Source organism: Tiliqua scincoides, chromosome 16 (assembly GCF_035046505.1).
Source record: "Tiliqua scincoides isolate rTilSci1 chromosome 16, rTilSci1.hap2, whole genome shotgun sequence".
Lineage (NCBI taxonomy): Eukaryota > Metazoa > Chordata > Lepidosauria > Squamata > Scincidae > Tiliqua > Tiliqua scincoides.
This window is the reverse complement of record NC_089836.1, coordinates 5,796,336-5,818,579: the sequence shown is the minus strand read 5'-3', so window position 1 is coordinate 5,818,579 and position 22,244 is coordinate 5,796,336. Positions and strand designations below refer to the sequence as shown.

The 22,244-nt window shown below is 49.2% G+C and overlaps 2 protein-coding genes across 4 annotated transcripts; both read right to left on the bottom strand.

The window, feature by feature from the left end:
* Positions 1–3,207: 3,207 nt before the first annotated feature.
* Positions 3,208–5,388, bottom strand: ASB6 (ankyrin repeat and SOCS box containing 6). Its single transcript, XM_066610883.1, has 2 exons — positions 5,286–5,388; positions 3,208–3,615 (listed from the first exon to the last, which is right to left on the bottom strand). The coding sequence occupies exons 1-2, from the start codon at positions 5,386–5,388 to the stop codon at positions 3,278–3,280; spliced, it is 441 nt and encodes a 146-aa protein (XP_066466980.1). The 3' UTR covers positions 3,208–3,277.
* A 1,737-nt stretch (positions 5,389–7,125) lies between these two features.
* SLC2A8 (solute carrier family 2 member 8) lies at positions 7,126–22,170 on the bottom strand. 3 transcript variants are annotated; one of them, XM_066610797.1, is made up of 11 exons: positions 21,952–22,170; positions 21,296–21,415; positions 18,429–18,591; positions 17,484–17,690; positions 16,521–16,620; positions 15,671–15,882; positions 14,695–14,841; positions 11,609–11,717; positions 10,392–10,568; positions 10,011–10,156; positions 7,126–9,301 (listed from the first exon to the last, which is right to left on the bottom strand). In XM_066610797.1, exons 2-11 carry the CDS (start codon positions 21,379–21,381, stop codon positions 9,161–9,163), a joined length of 1,488 nt encoding a protein of 495 aa, XP_066466894.1. In that variant the 5' UTR covers positions 21,382–21,415; positions 21,952–22,170; the 3' UTR covers positions 7,126–9,160. The 3 variants fall into 3 exon arrangements, with proteins under 3 accessions (XP_066466894.1, XP_066466893.1, XP_066466892.1); XM_066610796.1 differs by having other exon boundaries at positions 21,999–22,170; XM_066610795.1 differs by having other exon boundaries at positions 22,051–22,170.
* Positions 22,171–22,244: the final 74 nt, after the last annotated feature.

Sequence of the window (22,244 nt, the reverse complement as noted above, 5' to 3'; positions counted from 1 at the left end):
TCCTTTTGCACTTCCAGTCGTGTCCACAGGAGGGCAGACTTCTCTGTCCCCTATTTTTTTTTTTTTTTTGCAGTCCTTTTGCACTTCCAGTCGTGTCCACAGGAGGGCAGACTTCTCTGTCCCCTATTTTTTTTTTTTTTTTTTGCAGTCCTTTTGCACTTCCAGTCGTGTCCACAGGAGGGCAGACTTCTCTGTCCCCTATTTTTTTTTTTTTTTTTTTTGCAGTCCTTTTGCACTTCCAGTCGTGTCCACAGGAGGGCAGACTTCTCTGTTCCCTGTTTAACTGCCCAGAGACCTAGTGGTTGTGGGTGCCAATTCCCAGGGAGGCTGTTTGTCCCCCACCCCATGAGGCTGCACAGGGCTCAAGTTCTGAGAAGGTTCCCCCCATCAGGCCTGCCATGAAGCTGCTGTTTCATGTGGGATTTTATTTTCTGTTGCTTTGGTATTAGAGCAGATGGGGCTCCTCCAGTGTAAAAGGTGCATGTGAAAGTGCTTGAGAAGGGAACTTGGTAGCCTTGCTGGTGGATGAGATCTCAGGGAGAGGCAGCCTCCCTCTGGTGCAGTGAGTAGCTAAGAGGAGCTGAAGTGATCCTGGCTGGTGGGCAAGAGAGTGGAAGTGTTGAGGGTTTGATCTCCTCTTGGGAGGCTCACAAGAAGGTTCCTGCCTTGGGGAGCAGCTCCAGGGTGGTGTTTTGATGTGGGGTTTGCAGAAGCCTCTTTGCGCTTTAGTGCTGGTGGATGGATCAGAATGAAGTGTGTGCTTGTGATTCCTTTGTGTTTAGTGTCAGGGAGGCATCAGGGGAGCTTAAAGGGCCCTGCTAAGAGACACTTTTCCCAGTGGGTGCTCCTCTTTCATTCAGCAGGGGAAGGAGACTGTCTGCCCCCCCCCAGCAGAGCCTTTCCTATTGGCTGCCTGCTGGGGCTCTTTTGCATAGTTTTAAATAGCCCTTTTGGGACAGGGGTTGATTTTGGCTTCATTTTCTCTGTAAACCACTTTCTGAGCTTCCTGCTGAAAAGCTCTCTGTAAATACTGCCAATAAAAAGAATAATAAAAAAATAAAAAATTATAAAAAATTTTAAAAAATAAAAGATAGCCCTGAGAAGGCAACAGAGCAGAGAGGGGGGAAAGGCAGGCTGTGGTTAACATCTATTTTTATTATTTTTAATTTTTTTTAATTTTTAAAAAATTTTAATTTTTTAATTTTGATTTTATTCCCCATCACTTTTTATGTCCTTTTCTGTGTTTTTCCCGGGAAGAGCCACTTGCTGTGGCTCTTTTTTTTTTTTTTTAATTCCGCCCCAGCGTTTTAGAAGACAAAACTCCGAGGAGCCCTGCATCGCTCGTCCGGCGCCGTGGCTCAGTGAAGTTGGCGATCACTGATTTTGTAGCCTGCGTGAGGCAACAGAACCGGGTTCGATCCCAGCCGAGGGCTCGGCCGAGTGACAAGTGCTGGTTGTTACTGGATTATGGGTCCTGCCACCTGTACAGCCTTGGGCAAGTTGTACAGCCTCAATTGGCCCACTTGGCAGGACCCCAATTGGGGCTAAACAACTTAGAACCAAGAGAACAGGTAGGGGCCCATAAGTCCAGAAACATCCGGCCTTTTTTGGCACCGCCGGCAAAGGGGGGGGGCAGCAAAAAAAAAAAAAATTTCTTTTTGGCTTCGGAGGGATTCGAACCTCCGACCTCACGCTTCATAGCCCTGCGCTCTCTCCACTAGGCTATAGGAACGCTTGTGCTCAAACTCCTCGGAACTAATATATAAGGTCTTTGGCCCAGCTGTTGGCCATCAGCCCCTCAAGTATTAGTTCTGAATGCCTGGTTTTTAAGAACTCCTGTGGCTCAGGGGATAGAGCACTGGGCTGGAGAGCCAGAGGCTGGGGGTTCAAGTCTCTATAAGAGCAGATAAATTTAAAAAAAAATTTTTTTAAGTCTCAGGCAGATTTTTTTTTTAAAGTCAGAACTTTTTAATTTAATTTTTTTAAGTGTTAGGCAGGAGTTTTTTTTCTTTTCTTTTTTTTTAATCTCAGGCAGGTTTTTTTTTTTTTTCTTAAGTCCCAGGCAGGACTTAAACCCACAGCCTCCAGCAGGGGGCTCATTCCAGGAGCTACAGCAATAGTTACCAGCCATGCAGGTGCTATGAACCAGTCCTCCCTGAAGAGTCCTAGAGGAGATACAGACACATAAGCATCAAAGACTGGGGGGGGGGGCTATATTTGAAGCCCTCCCTCTCTCAGCACAAGAGGGCAAGAGACAGAGCCTGAAAGCTCCAAGGCAGACACTCCCAATGAATCCTAGAGTTACACCTGATCCCTGCAAGCCCTTTCTGACCCCTTTGTGTTTCCATCCCAACTGAGTGCTTTTGCTATCAGGCACCTAACACTGGGTGTGTGTGTGTGTGTCTTACCTCCATCTGTCCAGGAAGAATTCCTACACAGTGACTTCACCCCAGAGCAGGGAGGTGATGGGGCCAGAAGGCAGCTCCCTGTCTAATAGCATCATAACCATGGTACATACCTGGGGCTACCCCCCCAGACTCAGTACACTCAACCCATCCACTGTCTGGTCTGGTTCCATCATCAGTTAAGCCCCCAGAAGTCTTCATGTGAGCCTGGCAATGATGTACTGGGGGGGGGCAGGCTAAGGGGACAAGACCTACAAACAGCCTTGCTGGGTCAGGCCTGCATCCTGCATCTCACAGTGGCCACTAACTGGCTCAAGAAGCACACAAGACACCCTTGCATCTGGCATTCAGAGAGAGCCCATGCCCTGTGATGGGCTTTTCCTCCAATCCCCTTTCCAAGGCATCTAAGCTTTCGGGTGCCATCACCACAACCTGAGGCAAGGAGTTTCACAGACTAATTTTAATTAACATTCTGAATGCCATAAAAACATAAGAAGCGCCCTGCTGGATAAGGCCAAAGGCCCATCTAGTCCAGCTTCCTGAATCTCACAGTGGCCCACCAGATGCCTCCAGGAACACGCAAGACATCCTGTCGCATGTCACACACCATCAGGAGGACTTGTCGCTCCTTTCTCTAAAGAGCAGCATGGCACCTGGAGAAGAGGAACAGAATTCCACATGGTCACAAATGCAATCGCAGGTGATGCTATCTAAAGACTGGCACACCGACAAACCCTGCACATCCCAGTCCATTTGGTTTTTGCCCAGACTACAGAAAGATACGTACAAATCACAATATTCATTGGTGCCAACACATAACTTTAATAATGGCCTCGTGGAGGCCTGCGGTAAGTTATCTGCTTGCCGGAAACTCAGAATACCAGGAAGGCTTGTTGCATACAGTCCTCCAGCTCTACGTCAGCTGGGCAAGGCACCGCACACTCTCCCTCTCTGACCAACCTTCCAAGGATAAGCACTTCTGTTCCAGAGCCTGAGCTGTCAAAGAGGTGGAAGCTCTTCAGGCAGAGGTGGGCGAGGGATTTGTAGGAGGGGCACTCGCAGAGTTTGGCACTGTGGGCCATCAGTAAGCGGGTGACCTGGAAGCAGAAGCAGTTGATCACCTTGGCCTCTTCCTTGTCTCCCCCCACCATCTCTCCAAGCACGAAGATGACAAAGGCAAAGACACTGTCACCATCTTTTGTCGTGGCTCCTGGAGGGATAGAAAGGAAAGGGTTAATGAGCTTTTATTTCTTGCAAACCATTGACAATTACATCCCTCCCCCCTGAATTTTGTAAACCATAGTCAAGGGAATGAGATGGGAAACCCAGACAGAGTGGGCTCTCAGAAGTTCCAGCCCATCCAGGTCATGCCCAGGACGTTCCCCTGATTACAATTCTGTAAGATGCATCTTTCTGGGTGGTACAAATAAAGGTATTTGCATACAGTGACTTGCAGTGATCTCTCTTTCTGTTTTCTCCAAAGCAGGTCTAATGTCATCAGCCTTTGTCTTCTGAACATGCTCCTGGCCCAATCTTAGCCAACTTTCCAGCACTGGTGCAGCTGCAATGCAGCCCCAAGACCTCCCTGACTGCCCTCTCTCTGTAGGATGCCGAGCATTGGGAATCAGTGCTGGAAAGCTGGATGGGATTGAACCCTACACACTTTCCACAAAGCTTCGTATGTCTCTTACAGGCACCAAAGCAGATCAAGAAAGACACTGTTAAGATACAGACATGCTGGGCTTGTGATCCCTTCATTCATTGAGGGTTGGGGGCCGAACAGGCCAGCATCACAAATCTGGCTGCAGCCTTCCTAATTGGGGGGGGGGGAGGAAGAGGGAATCACTGTAGTTACCCAAGAATGGTACAGTCTCTACTTTCTTTAAAACACAGAAAAGCTCCCAAGATCCATTTTTTTCCTTCACATTTCCTTCTCTTAGTACCTGCTGTGCTAAGCCCAGGGCTCTACACACAACACAGGACAACAACAACAACAACAACAACAACAGTATTTATATACTGCTTTTCAAAAAGTTCACAAAGCGGTTTACAGAGAAAATCAAATATCACTGGACACATCACTGGAGAGAAAAGGACACAACACTGAAGAGAGCAAAGAGCCCAGCAAGGAGGTGTGACTGTGTTTGTTTCAGATGGGAATGAGGCTGACATCCTGGGGTTGGAAGTTGGCCCTCTTCTCAGGACTGGAAGTACTAGCAAAATTTCTCCTTTTTTCTCCCCCCTGTCCTGCTTCTCAGCCCCACCCCCAGTTAACCAGGCAGCTGCTAAGCTTCTACTGTGTCTAAGTCCACCCAGGTTTTCAGGGTCCATTTTGAGGTATACACTTTTCAACTTATAGGCAAGTGTATACACAGTCAGCTTCCTTCCAAGACAAAACAATAGGTTGGGGGGGGGGTTGCCACAAGAAGAGAAATCCCTCTAGAATACTCTAGATCAGGGGTGTCAAACACAAGCCCTCCCTCTGGAATAACTGGGCTCTCTACCTGAGAACAAAGGAGCAAATGAAATGAGGTGGACACTCTTTTACCTCTACCCCTGGCTTGATTTGTGCCCCTCTTCAGTCCTGGAGGGGTTGGGCTTAGGGCACTGTGACTGCCACAGATGTACTGGGGAAGCTCTTCCTGCATCTCCCCCCAGCAGCTTCCGAGGACGACCCCCTCCCCGGGTCTGGTGCTGAGAAGGGAGCAGAACTTTCTCTCCCCCCCCCCCATCACGTGCAGTTTAGAGGCCTCCACAGTTCCTCCCCACCCCTTCCCTTCCCTGAACCAGACCTGCTGTCTGTCCTCATCTGGAGCCTCGACCCAGCCAGGCGTTCCCACGTGCCACAGCCACCCGTGTCCAGACCCCCCCCCCCGTCACCTCCAAACGCTCCGCTCCTCTCGCCGCCTTCAGACCAGCTGTAGCCATTCTGGACGCTCCGCGCCGCTGATTGGATGAGGCGCGCAGGAGCAGAACGCCGCATTGTGACGTCACGTGGGAAAAAAGTTGCAATCTGAGGGAGCGAGACCTTCTGCACTTCCAGTCGTGGCCACAGGATGGCAGACTTTTTAGATCCCGGTTTATTTGCCTGTCCTATAAATGTATATAGGATGAACCAAAAAAATAAAAGAGCATTTTTAAAAATCCCTTTTTCAATGCCTGTTTATTTGCCAGCCCCTCTGCAATTCCGGCCGCGACCACAGGAGGGCAGACATTTACATCCCTTTTTGCCTGTTCTTTAAATACATACAGGATGAACAAAAAAAAGTAATTATTAAAATCCCTTTTTCAATGCCTGTTTATTTGCCAGCCCTTCTGCACTTCCAGCCACAGCCACAGGAGGGCAGACGTTCTAAGTCCCTGTTTATTTGCCAGCCCTTCTGCACTTCCAGCCACGGCCACAGGAGGGCAGACGTTCTAAGTCCCTGTTTATTTGCCTGTCCTTTAAATATATATAGGATGAACACACAAAAAATAAAAGCAATTTTTAAAATCCCTTTTTCAATGCCTGTTTATTTGCCAGCCCCTCTGCACTTCCAGCCGCGACCACAGGAGGGCAGACATTTACATCCCTTTTTGCCTGTTCTTTAAATACATACAGGATGAACAAAAAAAAAGAGTAATTATTAAAATCACTTTTAAGTCCCTGTTTATTTGCCTGTCCGTTAAATATATATAGGATGAAGAAAAAAAATTTAAAAGCATTTTTAAAAATCACTTCTTTAATGCCTATTTGCCAGCCCTTCTGCACTTCCAGTCGTGGCCACAGGAAGGCAGACTTTTTACATCCCTGTTCATTTGCCTGTCCTGTAAATATATATAAGATGAACAAAAAAAATAAAAGAACATTTTTAAAAATCCCTTTTTTAATGCCTGTTATTTGCCAGCCCTTCTGTAATTCCAGCCTCGGCCACAGGAGGGCAGACTTTTAAAGACCCTGTTTATTTGCCAGTTCTTTAAGATATATTGGATTTTTTTTTAAAGTATTTCTTAAATCCCTTTTAAAATGCCTATTTGCTAGCCCTTCTGCACATCCAGTTGCGGCCACAGGAGGGCAGATTTTTCTCTGCTCCCTGTTCATCAGGACCTCCTGAGATCCCACTGTCAACCCCTGAAGCCCCCCCCAGCCACATTTACAAAGTGCAATGGTGGAGCAAGTCGCCTGTGGGAGTGGATTACTCTCTCAATACCCCTGGCAGGTGGAGGGATGCTTTCTGCTCTCTGCAGCACTGCAGGAAGAGAGCACCCTTTGCCCCCTCATGCTGGGGGGGGCACAGCATGGACACAGTCTTGCCTCAGCACTCCTGGGGGGTGAGTAAAGCATCTACTAACCTTCCTTCAGAGAGATAGAGCACATTGGAGGGGGAGGTGGCATAGGGCTTTGTCCCAGGAAGGGGTGGTGTCCTGTTGGCTTAGTGCCAGTGAGCACCCAGTGTATTGTCAAGAAGGAGAAGGGGTCCTTAGCTTGGTGCTGGAACTGGCCCCCACCTCTCTGCCACCATGGCAGGGATAGACAGATCTGGTCCAACATGACTTGATAATGAGCCTTTGTCAAGCACTGCCTTGAGCCACTTGCTCCCAGGAAAGACAGATGCTTGGGATCAGGGCCAATACCCAGCCAAAACACAGTCACGTTTTAATCTGAAAACACCCCCTGCTCTGGAAATGGTGATGTTTGAAGGAGGATGGTTATCTTCGCAAAGCAGCACAAAAGACGGTGTTAGTAGACTGGTTTATTTCATTTAGCACCATCTCTGGAAAAGACCTCTCATCGGTACACAGAACATGACAACACGATCATTGACACTGTTGATGACAAGGGAGACTTCCACAAAGAGGAGACAGGCTGAGACACAAAATACTAAGGGACAGTAACAGAACAGGGTTCATCCTTTTTTCTTATCCCAAAGCTTTCAAAGAATAATGGTAGGTCCTCCGAGACTGCACCATGACTGCACAGACCCAACTCACAATTGGGGGTCTACCATCCCATTCCACTACACAACCTGTTAGCAAAATGGTGAGAAAATTCTGAAAATTTGAATTGTAAACAACAATTCAAAGAGCCCAATCCTAGCCATGTCTACTCAGAAGTAAGTCCCATTTTCGTCAATGAAGCTTACTTCCAGGTAAATATGAAGAGGCCAGCAGCCTAAAGGTGGGGGAATTGCATTTCTAAAACCTCTCTCCCTCCTCTTTTGCAAAAGTCTCCCTTCACTAGAACAGAGAGAAAAGTTTTGTATAATTCTCTTCCTTATGCGCTAGCTTACTACATGAGTTTCCAAACCCCCCCCCCCAAACCTGCAGTCTGAATTCTACTGGAATCCCACTGCTTTGTTTAGTGCAACATGCATGAAGGAACGTAAATGTGCATCTTTCTATGCACCCTGAAATCTTCAAGAATCCTGCTCTGGTTCCGCTTTCCTCTCAAAAAGAACCTTTGGAGAGGTGCTACAACAGCCCTCACTCTATTTCCAGTTGACAGCTTCGAAGGGGGCTCCTTTAGCTAGAATTCCAGATAGATACAAAAGAATTATTCTCAATAACACACCCAAACCAGACCCATTCCTTTGGCATACACAACAGTACACATCACATGCAACCCACCAACTCTCAGGACAACTGCAGCCCAACCTGGTGCACTTTCCGTTTAGGAGCAAGTTGCGCTACATTTGGTAATGCTTACAGGTCAGTGAGCATCAGACCACCAGTCAGAGTTCCAACAACATCTGTAGCATATTAAAGAGTAACATATGGTCAGTATCTGCCCAAGAGGGTTTCAAGTATACAGCTTAACCTTTTTTTCTTATAGCTTATTAAGAGGAAAACAATCATCTGCGGAGTCATCGCAGACCTTGCAGCAGCTCTGGAGGAGGAATTTCTCTCCCTCCCTCTCACACATACACACACATGAACAATGGAGGGCCTTCGCAGAAATACATTAGTGTTTCTCAAACTGTGGGTCAGGGCTCACTAGGTGGGTTGCCAGCCCATTTCAGGTGGGTCCCCATTCATTTCAAGGTGCATTTTATTTTTAATATATTAAACTTGATGCTACTACCCATGGATCGGATTCACTGTGGATGCCATGGATACCAGGAGAAAGTCAATTCTGGTTTGCTCGTCAGAGGCCCACTGACACACAGAAGTGGAATCTGCAGATTCAGGTATCAGTGGGGGTCCTAGAACAGATCCCCTGTAGATCAAAAGGGCAGATTCAATGTTAACATTAAATATCTCTTGCTTGTCTTTAGCTTGTTGCATTTGTGCTCATTGGCCAGAAAACAGAGGTGGATTTTTTAAGTGAGCAGCAGGGCAGAATCCTTTGTTCTGTATTTGGCCTTGCTGAAAAGCACACAAACATACTGAAAGAAAAATTATGTCCTCACTAAATGGCAGCTCTCTGGTTGTAGCTTTCAGATTTTAAATACAGCAGCAGTTAACCAGCACACCGGAAGAGGAAAAGACCGGGCACGTTCAAAGAAAAGACCACAATCAACGTTTTCAAATTGTCCGTGAAACTGAGCGACGTCCGATTGTGACCTGCGTTTCAGAAAAGTGAACGCTGCTCCTGGGCTCTGTAAACACAGTAAGGGGGCAAGTCCTTCCCGTTGCCCTCCCGTTCAACGGTGCCACAGGACGAATCAACGTGTGTGTGAAATCTCCTTCGAAATGGAAGATCTGGGCCCAGCCGGCCACAGTAACGCAAGCTCCGGCAGGAAGAGAGAACAGTTCTCCGTGGTCAGCTGCAATGGCTACTGAGATCTCTGGAAATGAGCCTCTATCTCTTCAAGAGTCTTTCCTCTGGTTTCAGGGACGCACAGGACTGTAAACAGCACGTTCAGAAGGCAGGTGGCTGCGAAGAGCCAGAAAGTACCGGCAGGGGTCAGGAGCGCCTAGAACAGAGAGAGACACATGATTTTAAAGGAAGGCCTTGCCTTGTTCTCAAAAGCAGCATTCCTGAACGGTGCCACTTCAGCCTAGAAGGGGACTTGTGTAACGGAATGATGTTCCATACAGCCTACTTCCTGTGTGCATCAACCCATGGAGCAAGGACTGCTACAAAGAGCCCTCCATGGCTCACTGGATGTGAAAAGAGGAAGCCACAGCCACAAGAGGACAGACTTCTCTGTTCTCTGTGCACCTGCCAGCCCTTTTGCACTTCCAGTCACAGCCACAAGAGGGCAGAGTTCTCTGTTATTCTCAGTGGTTCACAAACTTTTAGCACAGGGACCCACTTTTTAGAATAAGAATCTGTCAAGACCCACTGGAAGCTGTCATGACTGAAAGTGACTTCATGAAGCAGGAAAATTTTTAACAATCCTACCCACACTTACCCAGGAATAAGTCCCATTTACTATCATTGTTAAAAGCATACACAGAGTAGCCAGTTAAACGTAAGGATCTGTGACATTTCCCCAAACGCAGTCACGTACCACAGTGACATTAAGTCTAATATATTTAAAATAAAATTTTAAACACCACAAGGTATGGAAATTCCTCCCTTCTCCCTGCACATAAATCCTAGGTTTATGGTCAGGTCAGTGCAAATCCCATCAACCCACAGCGATGCCAAATGTTGGTTGAATGCAATGATGAGCTTACCATCAGGTCGTGGAATTCCTTGGTCACCAGAAACGCCATCAACCAGTTGGTTAAGACACAGGCCCCACTGGCCGCCCCTCGCGCTCGGAGGGGGAATATCTCTGACATCACCAGCCACGGGATCGGACCCCAGCCCAGGGCGAAACCTGCCAGTTGCAGAGGAGAGATGTGATGAACAGCCCCTGAGTAATTTCAATGGGAACTAAAAGAGGATCACTGCTAACAGACTATACCGTACCAATATTAAACTGAAGTACTGGCACTCAGCCTACTGACTGATGTTCTCAAGGTGTGGCATGAAAACAATGTTCTTTAAAGGGGGTTAAAAGGCCCAGAACACTCAATGACTAGATTCAGGACCACCCCACGGCCATCACTCACCCATGATGAAGAGACTCAGGCTTAGCAAGGCCAGCCATGCCAGGTCGTGTTCTTCGGCCAACACTGTGACAATTGGACTGTGGTTCAGGGAGCTGACGTGGGAGGCATTACTGGGATGTGGGAACGCCATTTTGAAATACACCGCGACCACTGCAGAACTGGTGGCCATGATTAGCCCTAGGAAGACGACAGAGAAAGAGCTGATGCCAGTTTACGAATAAATCAGCCAAGTCTGGCCTTTGCGAAACCTAGCTGCATACTGTCCTCAGCATCTGTCTGAGAGAGGTTAGGATCTTCCCCAGCTCCACCAGGGAAGGAACTTTGACAATCCTCAACCCTGTGCCCCAAAATAAATACCTCACATGTAGACTGTCCAATCCCACCACCAGTAGGGGACCAGAAACAAAAATTTGTGTGGGGGGGGGAGGGCAAAGGGCATTTCTGGGAGTGAGCCATGTCCCACACAGTATATGTTAACCCTTTCAATCCCAGCATTTCTCCAATTGTGGGTTGGAACCCACTAGATGGGTTGCGAACCACTTTCAGGTGGGTTGCGTAAAACCCAGCTCAGCCACCATTGAAAATACAGAGCTGAAAACACAGGGTACACAGCTGCCAGGCAAACTGGGCACCCAGTGGGAGAGGCAGGATGCTTTGTCCTCAGTCGGTGGGGAGATGGGACGCTGGAATGTTTGAATTCCAAGCTATGCAATATAGCAGCACAAGAGAGCTGTGTCATGGGACATTTGGCTGATTGTGGCCTAGGTTTGAAGCCTAAACTGATGATGTCACTTCCAGCCATGACATCACTTGCCAGTTAATAATATCACCCCTGGTGGATCCTGACAGACTGTCATTCTAGAAAATGGGCCCCAGCGCTAAAACATTTGAGAACCATTGCCTGAACATATTTCTTGGAAAGTGAGCCAGAGGGAAACATCAAGTCTAATGATCACCACAAAAAGCTTGCAAGTGTTTTTCCTGCAAGTAACTACCAGGCTCCAAGCATCTGCAGGGATGGAGAAAGGTGAGCTTCTTGTCTAGGGGCACCTGCCCCTTTCGCTCTCTGCTGCACCTGCTCTGCCCCACAGAACCACAAACAAGGCACTCTCCATTTATTAATAGAGCTACCCAAATCAAGCCTCCAAGGCACAACAGGCGACTGGTCTGAGCTTTGCATCTCGGGAAAGCTATCAGAAGAATATGCAATGCATCACCTGAGACAACCAGGAGTACTTTTCGCCCTATTCGGTCAATAATCAGAGCTGCCGCAGCGGTGAAGGAGACCTGAATGGCCCCCACAATCACAGAAGCAGCGGCACTATCCTGAAAACACAAGAAGGGGGAACCATGAATGTTTATGATGCATTCTGGGACATTTGGAAAAACAACATAAAAATAAGTTTGCCTTCCCCCCCCCAAAAAAACATATTTCATTTATTTTACTCCCCCTGCTTGACAAAACTCAAGACCTACAATGTGAAAAATCAAGTCCACAGTATAAGACACACAGAGAAATCAACAGTACTGTTACTGATCACTGTTCCCGACATTCAAAATACTGCTTCTCTGACACAGAGCTCAAGGTTTCCCATGGCATCTCTGTGTGAGGCTCTGCTCTGCTCAGCTGGAGACAGAGAAATTGACTGCAACCTTACATCAGGCAGGACTGGGTCAGTCTGTCACCCTCAGACACTTCTTCATCTTCAAAAGAAGCTGCCTGCGCCATGCTTATTTATTTACTTGAAAGACTTATATCCCGCCTTTCCTATGCGGGAGCAAATGCTCAATGCAGCTTACCATTCAAGACTAAAAATATACAAGATATAAAACAGTAAATAAGACCATGTGCAAAAACCAACTGGAGAAGGGCCACTGTCTGTAAACAAATCAGTGCTGAAGAGACACAGGGGGCAACAACACATCATCTTGTATTGGCAACCTTCAGTCTTGAAAGACTATGGTATCGCGTTCTGAAAGGTGGTTCTGGCACAGCGTCTAGTGTGGCTGAAAAGGCCAATCCGGGAGTGACAATCCCTTCCACACCGGGAGCAAGTGCAGTCTGTCCCTGGTCTGTCTCCCTGGCTATGGGCCTTCCTTCTTTGCCTCTTAGCCTCAGACTGTTGGCCAAGTGTCTCTTCAAACTGGGAAAGGCCATGCTGCACAGCCTGCCTCCAAGTGGGCCGCTCAGAGGCCAGGGTTTCCCACTTGTTGAGGTCCATCCCTAAGGCCTTCAGATCCCTCTTGCAGATGTCCTTGTATCGCAGCTGTGGTCTACCTGTAGGGCGCTTTCCTTGCACGAGTTCTCCATAGAGGAGATCCTTTGGGATCCGGCCATCATCCATTCTCACGACATGACCGAGCCAACGCAGGCGTCTCTGTTTCAGCAGTGAATACATGCTAGGGATTCCAGCACGTTCCAGGACTTTGTTGTTTGGAACTTTGTCCTGCCAGGTGATGCCGAGAATGCGTCGGAGGCAGCGCATGTGGAAAGCACTCAGTTTCCTCTCCTGTTGTGAGAGGAGAGTCCATGACTCGCTACAGTACAGAAGTGTACTCAGGACGCAAGCTCTGTAGACCTGGATCTTGGTATGTTCCGTCAGCTTCTTGTTGGACCAGACTCTCTTTGTGAGTCTGGAAAACGTGGTAGCTGCTTTACCAATGCGCTTGTTTAGCTCGGTATCGAGAGAAAGAGTGTCGGAGATGGTTGAGCCAAGGTACACAAAGTCATGGACAACCTCCAGTTCATGCTCAGAGATTGTAATGCAGGGAGGTGAGTCCACATCCTGAACCATGACCTGTGTTTTCTTCAGGCTGATTGTCAGTCCAAAATCTTGGCAGGCCTTGCTAAAACGATCCATGAGCTGCTGGAGATCTTTGGCAGAGTGGGTAGTGACAGCTGCATCGTCGGCAAAGAGGAAGTCACGCAGACATTTCAGCTGGACTTTGGATTTTGCTCTCAGTCTGGAGAGGTTGAAGAGCTTTCCATCTGATCTGGTCCGGAGATAGATGCCTTCTGTTGCAGTTCCAAAGGCCTGCTTCAGCAGGACAGCGAAGAAAATCCCAAACAAGGTTGGTGCAATAACACAGCCCTGCTTCACTCCGCTTCGGATGTCAAAAGGGTCTGATGTGGAGCCATCGAAGACAACAGTGCCCTTCATGTCCTCGTGGAAAGATCTGATGATGCTGAGGAGCCTGGGTGGACATCCAATCTTGGGGAGAATCTTGAAGAGGCCGTCTCTGCTGACCAGGTCGAAAGCCTTTGTGAGATCTATGAAGGCTATAAAGAGTGGCTGTCGTTGTTCCCTGCATTTCTCCTGCAGTTGTCTAAGGGAGAATACCATATCAGTGGTGGACCTGTTGGCTCGGAATCCACACTGCGATTCTGGATAGACGCTCTCTGCAAGTACCTGGAGCCTCTTTAGTGCAACTCGGGCAAACAGCTTTCCTACGACGCTAAGGAGAGAGATGCCGCGGTAGTTGTTGCAGTCACCCCTGTCACCTTTGTTCTTGTACAGCGTGATGATGTTTGCATCCCTCATGTCTTGAGGTACTCCACCTTCTCTCCAGCAGAGACAGAGGATTTCATGCAGCTCAGTGACGATGATCTCTTCACATCATCACACAAACACAAAGAAAGAGGCAGCAGAGAAGCCTGCCCTCTTGTGGCCGTGACTGGGAGTGCGGAGGGGTTGGCAAAGAAAGAGGCAGCAGAGAAGCCTGCCCTCTTGTGGCCGTGACTGGGAGTGCGGAGGGGTTGGCAAAGAAAGAGGCAGCAGAGAAGCCTGCCCTCTTGTGGCCCTGACTGGGAGTGCAGAGGGGATGGCAAAGAAAGAGGCAGCAGAGAAGCCTGCCCTCTTGTGGCCCTGACTGGGAGTGCGGAGGGGATGGCAAAGAAAGAGGCAGCAGAGAAGCCTGCCCTCTTGTGGCCGTGACTGGGAGTGCGGAGGGGATGGCAAAGAAAGAGGCAGCAGAGAAGCCTGCCCTCTTGTGGCCGTGACTGGGAGTGCGGAGGGGATGGCAAAGAAAGAGGCAGCAGAGAAGCCTGCCCTCTTGTGGCCCTGACTGGGAGTGCGGAGGGGATGGCAAAGAAAGAGGCAGCAGAGAAGCCTGCCCTCTTGTGGCCCTGACTGGGAGTGCGGAGGGGATGGCAAAGAAAGAGGCAGCAGAGAAGCCTGCCCTCTTGTGGCCCTGACTGGGAGTGCGGAGGGGATGGTAAAGAAAGAGGCAGCAGAGAAGCCTGCCCTCTTGTGGCCGTGAAAAAACACATCACCAGCTGCACCCCCAAACAGCGCTCACCCACCTTGAAGTTGGCCTCCTCAAAGATGGTTTCCGCATAGAACATGATGGCGTTGATCCCCGAGACTTGCTGGAAGAACATCATGGTGATGCCGATGAGGAACGGCTTGTAGATGGCGGGGTTCTTGAGCTCGGCCACGCTCAGCTCTTGCTGCAAGGGAAACACAAGCAAGAAAGGTGTCAAAGCAGCAGGAAGGATTCTTGGGCGGCCAAGCAGCCCTGGGCAAACACCCTGTACAATTTGCCCCTGTTATTTACTTTTTAAATCAAATTTATTCCCTGCTTTTTCTCCCCAAAGGGCATTCATAGCAGCTAGCTAGCATTAAATCACATTAAAAACAATATAAAAAAATCTCCTTAAAAAAAAAAGACAACCTTTTATACCACATTAAAATACCACATTAAAAGCCAAAAAAGAAGGGAAAATAAAAAACCGGACACGATCAATACGTTAAGAAAAGGGCAGGCCCATAAGATCAAACCAGCACAGAAGCCCAAATATTCAATATGGTTCCAAGGTAAAGATGGGAAGAATGTGTGGTTCATTCATATTCATACACCCATTCTTAGGGTCTCAGTTACCCCATTGCAGTGGAGCCCAACTCCTGTTGCTAAAGGCATCAGGTGGGTTTGATGCGGGATTGAAGTATTAGGAGAGGAGGGGTAGCACCGGGGACCGGGGGAGGAGTTCAGGAAGCAGGGACAGAAAGAGAGGGGGGCTCTTTGAATGTATACAGGGACACCCCTCCCCCCAGTTCCCCACCCACAGAGGAAGCTGCCTGTTGCGCCTCTGTGTGAGTCCCCGCTTCCTTCACCACCAGCCCTGTTACCAGTCAACCTCCACTGTGGGTGAAGGAGAAGAAACTCCCCTGCGGCAGGAGTGAAGGAACAATCCACAGCTAGGAGGGAAGAGTCTTCGCTTTCCCTTGCGCCTTCCCCTGTGCTACCTCCTGCCAACAACGTTGCCCTTCCTCATTCACCTGCTCACCGGCGCTGCCCTCGATCTCCCTGCATTCCCAGTCGTGGTTCACCAGGGGGCCCCGCAGGAACTGCAGCGCGGCGTGGGCCTCTGAGCTCCGGCCACGACTCAGCGAGAAACGGGGCGTCTCGGGCATGAACGCCATCAGGCAGATCATGACCGAGGGCGGGATGGAACACAGCACTGCCAGCCAGCGCCACTCCAGCACCATGCCTGGAAGGACACACACAAGGACGTCAGTTTATAGGGCTGGATCACAAGCAACTTCCCGCTGGCAGAGGCTGTGGGAACCCCCTCCGTGTGCCACCAAGCCGGGATGGGGGCAGTGTTAGTTTCAAGCATTGACCCACTTTTCTATAGATTCTCAGGCTGACAAACCAAAGTCATTTCTGAATGCGTGAACTTCTGGACCTTTCAATCAATGAGAACAGGGTCAAGGAGGTGGATAATAAAGGTGGATAATAAAGGGACAGGCCTGCTCGGGGGGGGGATGGCGGAGAGACCAATCACTGGCTATTAATCGAGTTGGCTATGTGCGAATTCCAGGTTCAGGGCAGTCTACCTGAGATGCCCGATATGTGCTCATGCACCTGCCTGAATGCAGGGAGCAAAGGGGCCGGCGGGTGCACCATGGGAGAGCATTCAATCCCTTTAATGCATTTTTGCCAGGCTAAGGGCATGCTGCATTTGCACACCAGGGCTGTATAACTGCGGGGACGGAGGCAGGGAAACACAAGGAAGGCCTAGAGAGGGAACGGACCCCAAACCCAACATTGACATCACTGGCTTTCAGAGGAAATGCGCCAGAGAAACTTTCGTGGCGCAGACATGCAAAAGACAGCACATGGTACCTGCCACGTAAGAGCCCATGATTCCCGTCACCACCATCAGCTGCACACAAGAACCAAGCATCCCCCGAACCCTGGAGTGGGCGATCTCTGAAATGTAGACCTGAATGATGAAAGAAGGAAATGTGTGAGAAGACAGCCCTTTCACCTCCATTTTGCTGAGCACCCCCCATCCCTGTCCACAGAAGTGCTGCCTTGCGACTCAAAAGCTACTTTTGGGCGTGGCCGCTGGTCCTTCCCTACCAATGCTTTAGGACAGGGGTCTCCAAACTTTTTGGCCAGAGGGCCGCATCAAATACCTGGCACGGTGTTGAGGGCCAGAAAAATGTTTAAATATAAAATGTATATAAATAAATTCAAGATAGAACTTAGATGAGTGAATAAATGAATGAATGGGCTCATTCATTCAACCTCTCTGACCCTTAGAACACCCTCCAGACACAACCAGAGCATAATCCCTGTCGCGTTTGGCCAAGTGGGCCAGAGGCTTTCAGGGGAGAAGAGGCTGGCTGCGGGCCAGATAGTGGCTTTCCACGGGCCGCATCTGGCTCCCGGGCCGGGGTTTGGAGACCCCTGCTTTAGGATAAGGTTGCTCAGGCTTTGTCTATATGGGGCGGCAGAACAAAGCAGGAATGAAGTGGTAGAATGGTCTTTGAGGAAGAGACCCCCAAATCTACTTGCAAGCAGAAAACTAGCACACCAGGATCTAGCTCAATTCATTGCCTGCTGGTTGACAAGGCTGGTTTTCAAGCTGGAAGAAATCTAGACTCAAGATCACAAAAAGTAGGCAATTCCTCTAGCACCACCAGCAGCCTAAAGTGGTACAATTCACCCTTACAAGGACTCTACCACTTCATTCTGCTACATAAGGACACCAGGCCTCTGTTTGGTTGAAAAGCAAGTAGGCGCTTCTCCATCTACTGTACAGAGCTCCAGCAAGTGAAAAGGGTACAGGATCTCTCTTACCGGGACCACCAAGGATGTTATGCCGCTGGCCAAGCCAGTCAGCAGCCGGCCCGCGTAAAGCATCCAGATGTTCTGGGCACTGACGATAGTCAAGAAGCCAATAACAAATGGAACTGCGCAGGACATCAAGCTCAGCTTCCGGCCGACTTTATCCACGACGTAACCCCCGAGAATCCCACCAGCTGCAGCACCCAAAGTTACAACCGACTGCAAAATAATATAATAACAGTCATTTGTATTGTGCTGCAGGAGTGTGCAAAATCCTTCACGTAAAATTATTTATTTTTTTAATGTATACAGTACTGCCTTTCCTATGCTCAAGACAGTGTACAACATCATAAAATAATAAAAAACATAAATAACACCATTAAAACCATTAATTACCTTTTAGTTGGCCTTATCTTTTAGTTGGCCTATCTTTAGTTGGCCTTATCTTTTAGTTGGCCATATAATAATCCTGTAAAGTAAATATTATTATCTCCATTCTGCAGATGAGGAAGACTAACACCCCAATCCTATGCATGTCTATTTAGAAGGAAGTTCCACTGAGTTCAATGGGGCTTACTCCCAGGAAACTGTGTATAGGATTGCAGCCTAAGGCCCGCTAAGTCCATGGCAGAGGTGACATTTGAAGCAGGAATTCCTGATATTTAGTACCGTCTTTCAAGGCAATACACTAGTTCTCAAAAACACACACGTACACACAGAATGGCTGAGCAAGGCAAACACAAGAGAAAAAACATGACAACTGAACTTTGACTGTACACTCTTCGCGGCAGAGACGTGGTTGTTCTACTTATGTTATTCAAGGTTGTTCCTCCAAGTCTAAAGGACCTGTGAAGTGCTCCATTAACAAGCCTGGCCCAGTAAGGTTCTCAAACATTAGAATGTTTTTGCCCAGATCCAACTCAGCCTGCCCTATTCGCTCCTCCAGCAGAGGCTTACCCCAAACCATGACGCCTGATTGTCGTCCAGTCTCAGGTCTGGATTGCTGCTTTTCCTTAGCTCTGGTATGGAGGGCGAACTGTAGCCGAGGACAAACCCAAAACTCAGTGGCCCCAGCACAGCAGCGAACGTAGCCAGGTAGAGGTTTCGGTTCTGGACGTTGCTGTAAGAGAAGCAAGAGTGTGTGGTGGTTAAAAAAAAATAAACATGCACCCCTCTTCAGCAGGCTGTGAAGCTAAGCACAGATTAAATGCAACACGTCTCTTTCAGATCTGATTAATGCAGGTATAAATGGTGTAGCTTGGCAGCCCATCAGGAAAGGGACTGAAAATAAGATTGCCAGTACCGTAATGCCTTTATTGAGATTCTACGTTACAGCCAACCTTGTGCATGGCTGTGTCAAAGGACATCACAATGCACAAAGCTCAGGCAAGGGCCATCAGAACGATGGGGTAAGAGCAAAGGTGTAACTCACTGCCCTGGCACCTGTCACATGACATCACTTCAGGGTTTGCCCTGGAAGAAAAGATGCTCATTGCTTTGAGTTCCCGTTCCTTCTCCTGTAGAGGCTCCTGTCTGAAGGAGTAGGAACGGGGGCCGCCAGTGCTCATTGGTTAATTAGGGTGGAGCTTTAAGGGTACTGTAAGGGACCCCCTTCAGTGTAGAACCCAGAGCAGGTGCTCTCAGGTTAGAGCACCTTCCCTATGAAGAAAAACTAAAGTGCTTGCTGATGTTATTTGTTTTAAGCTTTGAGGGGAGGCACATGCTGCAGGTCAAAGAGAATGGGGGCTTCCAATGCAAAGGAGGCCACTAGCCCAGAGACATGTGCGACCGAAAGGTGTGGTACTGCCAGCTTCATGCTTAGCTGTGGAGGCGAGACTAAACCATCAGGCGCGTCAGAATAAGAGAGCCATCAGAAGAGAAGGGAGTGCAGTGAAGGATTGAAAAAAGTTGTTATCGGCTGGAGAATGGACTCTAATTCCATCTAGTAAAGCTGGTTATTAAGAGCCCAATCCTATCCACACTTACCTGGGAGTAAGCCCCACTGACTATAGTGAGATTTATTTCTGAGTAGACAGGCATAGGATTGGGCTCTAAAGAACGTAAACACATTTTATTTTTCTGCCCTTGCAGCTGCTTTTGTTTAAGCCTGCGATTCAGACACTAGTAACCTTCTCTGGGAAAACTGCTGACACAGCTTGGGGGGCGGAGGGAGGATGGGGGCGACTGCAACTAAATCTCACACAACTAAGGGTGATGAGCTTGTTCCTCTTTGTCCCATATCAAACATTGGGCAAGGCTTATCTGCCCACTGCGTGATGTTTAACTAGAGCAATAAAGTGTTGGGGGTAGGTTTCCATAAAAGGGATCTAGCAAATTTTAAAGGAAGAACTGAAGTCCCAATGATTTCCACTGAGCTCTTCCTCACAGTTCTGCTACACGTTAATTGGTCAATCCATTGCTCTTGATACAGAGCTGAGGTCGAAATTTGTGCTCTGCCCATTACGCCTCTGAATGGTTTTGAGTTCTAGGCATTCATCTTCTACTGATCAGGGAGTCACACAGAAACAGAGAGGTCCAGATCCTCTGGACCAGGGGTGCCCAAACCCCGGCCCTGGGGCCACTTGCGGCCCTCGAGGTCTCTCAATGCGGCCCTCAGGGAGCCCCCAGTCTTCAATGAGCCTCTGGCCCTCTGGAGATTTGTTGGAGCCTGCTCTGGCCCGACGCAACTGATCTCAGCAACTGAGGCAACTATTTGACCTCTCGCATGAGCTGTGGGGTGAGGACTACCTCCACTGCTTGCTGTTTTATGTCTGTGATACAGTAGCGGCAGCAAAGAAAAGGCCAGCCTTGCTTTGTGCAAGGTCTTTTATATGCCTTGAGCTATTGCAAGATCTTCATTCATTCATATAAGTTCATTTTTAATATATTCATTTATGTAAACTTATTTAAATTTTAAATGTAAATTAATTCTTTTTTTCCCCGGCCCCCAACATATTGTCAGAGAGCTGATGTGGCCCTCCTGCCAAAAACTTTGGCCACCCCTGCTCTGGACCACAGTTCTTACTTTTACAGACTCTAAAGCAGGGGTGGGCAAATATATTGTCAGGAGGGCCACATCATCTCTCTGACACTATGTCGGGGGCCAGGAAAAAAAAGAATTTGAATACACTTACATAAATTTACATTAGAGTCAGAACTTATATGAATGAATGAATTTTACTGAGCATATTTATAATACACATGAACAAATATAAATATAAATACCTATTTATAATACAGGCATGTAGAACCACATGAGAACTATGCACTGCCTGCCACATAAGAAGAGCCCCGCTGGATCAGGCCATAGGCCCATCTAGTCCAGCTTCCTGTATCTCACAGTGGCCCACCAAATGCCACACACCTCTTGCACAGTGAAAACATACTGTGCCAAGACCAGGCCAGAAACACATGGAGACAGAAGTTGTGCAGAGGCAGAGGGGAGTTGGGGTAAAATAATGCCACGGAAATGCAGAAAACATATAGAGTCTTGCTCTAACTTGGCTTGCAGCTTGCATCTTAGGTCGCAAGTGGCAGGCAAGTGCAGGCTCCAACAGTCTCTGAAGGGTTAGAGGCTTGGAGGCTGGGGGTTCCCTGCGGGCTGCAAATGGCCCCCAGACCAGGGTTTGCCCACCCTTGTTCTTATTTAGAAGTTCAGGAAACAGCTGCATGTGTCTCCCCAGGGACTGGTCAGAACAATTTTTTAAAAACCCAACATTCTGAGAATCAACAGCATGTGGGATTTTCTAGCAGCCCCAGATGTACACAAGTAGAAAATCCACATGCGCCCCCAGAAGCGCAAAGCAGCACATACGCATACATACCTCAGATACCTGTCCAGCTGAGAAGGCGTCTCCGGTTCAGTGTTGTCCAGAAGAGCCCTGGTCTCCTCAGAAGTGATTTCTCCCATCTTCGAAGACTCAAACCCACCCGTCAGGCTGGTTCTGCAGTCGAGAGAAAGGCTGTAAGTCAGTACAGGAAGAAGCAAAGTGAGTCTCGTGACGGTCTGTGGTGAGGCTTCTGGGCGCCAGTCATGCGCCCACAGGCCTGTGTTCTCAAAGGAACAGCAAGAGGCATGTCTCGCCCGATATCCTAAGGCAGCAGGCAAGGGAAGGAGCTGAGCTCAGCGCAGCTCTCAGCTGGGCTGGGCAGTAAGCAGAGCCCCACGTGGGTGTGGCGACCTCTGCGATGCTCCCTGGCAAGCCTCTGGCACAGCCAGCTATGCGCAGCTCCGTCTCAGGAGGGCGTTTGAGGGCACAGGGCAAAGAGCAGCTCCAGTCAGTGGTGCCCCTGGGGGGTGGGGCTGGGGTCCTGGGTCTGGGGTCGCCCCCCCTGAGCGAAGGGGTGGCTGAAATCCCCTTGGCGACAGAGCCCATTTGGGTGCTCTCGGGTGGCTTGACCTCCCTCCCTCCCAGGGCGGCCCACCTCGTAGGGGTGGTGTAAGTTTGGGAGGGGGGCCCACTGCCCCTCTGAGGCTGACCTGGGAGCACCACCCCCACTCTGGGGACAGGGGGGCTTCTGGCCCACCTCGCAGGGCTGTGGCGAGGCCAAGGGGGGGCACCTGGAGCGCCAGGCCCACCTCGCAGGGGCGTCGTTGCAGCCGGGCTTGGCCTGGAGCCCCCGAGGCAGCTCCTTCCGCGGCTGGGGCGGGGCGGCCCGGCCTCCCTCCCCGCCCTGACAGCGCCAATGGGAACCCCGCTGCGATGCGGAACCAAAGTGACCGGGGACGAGTTTCAGGACGGGCACAAAAAAACAGAGCGCCGGAAGTCCAAC

What these genes read in the sequence shown, in the direction of transcription:
- ASB6 (XM_066610883.1), bottom strand. Translation starts at nt 5,388, where the DNA reads ATGCGGCGTTCTGCTCCTGCGCGCCTCATCCAATCAGCGGCGCGGAGC. An exon ending in GAGGAGCGGAGCGTTTGGAG is followed by an intron (nt 3,616 to 5,285) that starts GTGACGGGGGGG and finishes CTATCCCTCCAG; the next exon opens with GAGCCACGACAAAAGATGGT.
- SLC2A8 (XM_066610797.1), bottom strand. Translation starts at nt 21,381, where the DNA reads ATGGGAGAAATCACTTCTGAGGAGACCAGGGCTCTTCTGGACAACACT. An exon ending in CATGGGCTCTTACGTGGCAG is followed by an intron (nt 15,883 to 16,520) that starts GTACCATGTGCT and finishes GTGTCCTTCCAG; the next exon opens with GCATGGTGCTGGAGTGGCGC. An exon ending in AGGAATTCCACGACCTGATG is followed by an intron (nt 9,302 to 10,010) that starts GTAAGCTCATCA and finishes TCTCTGTTCTAG; the next exon opens with GCGCTCCTGACCCCTGCCGG.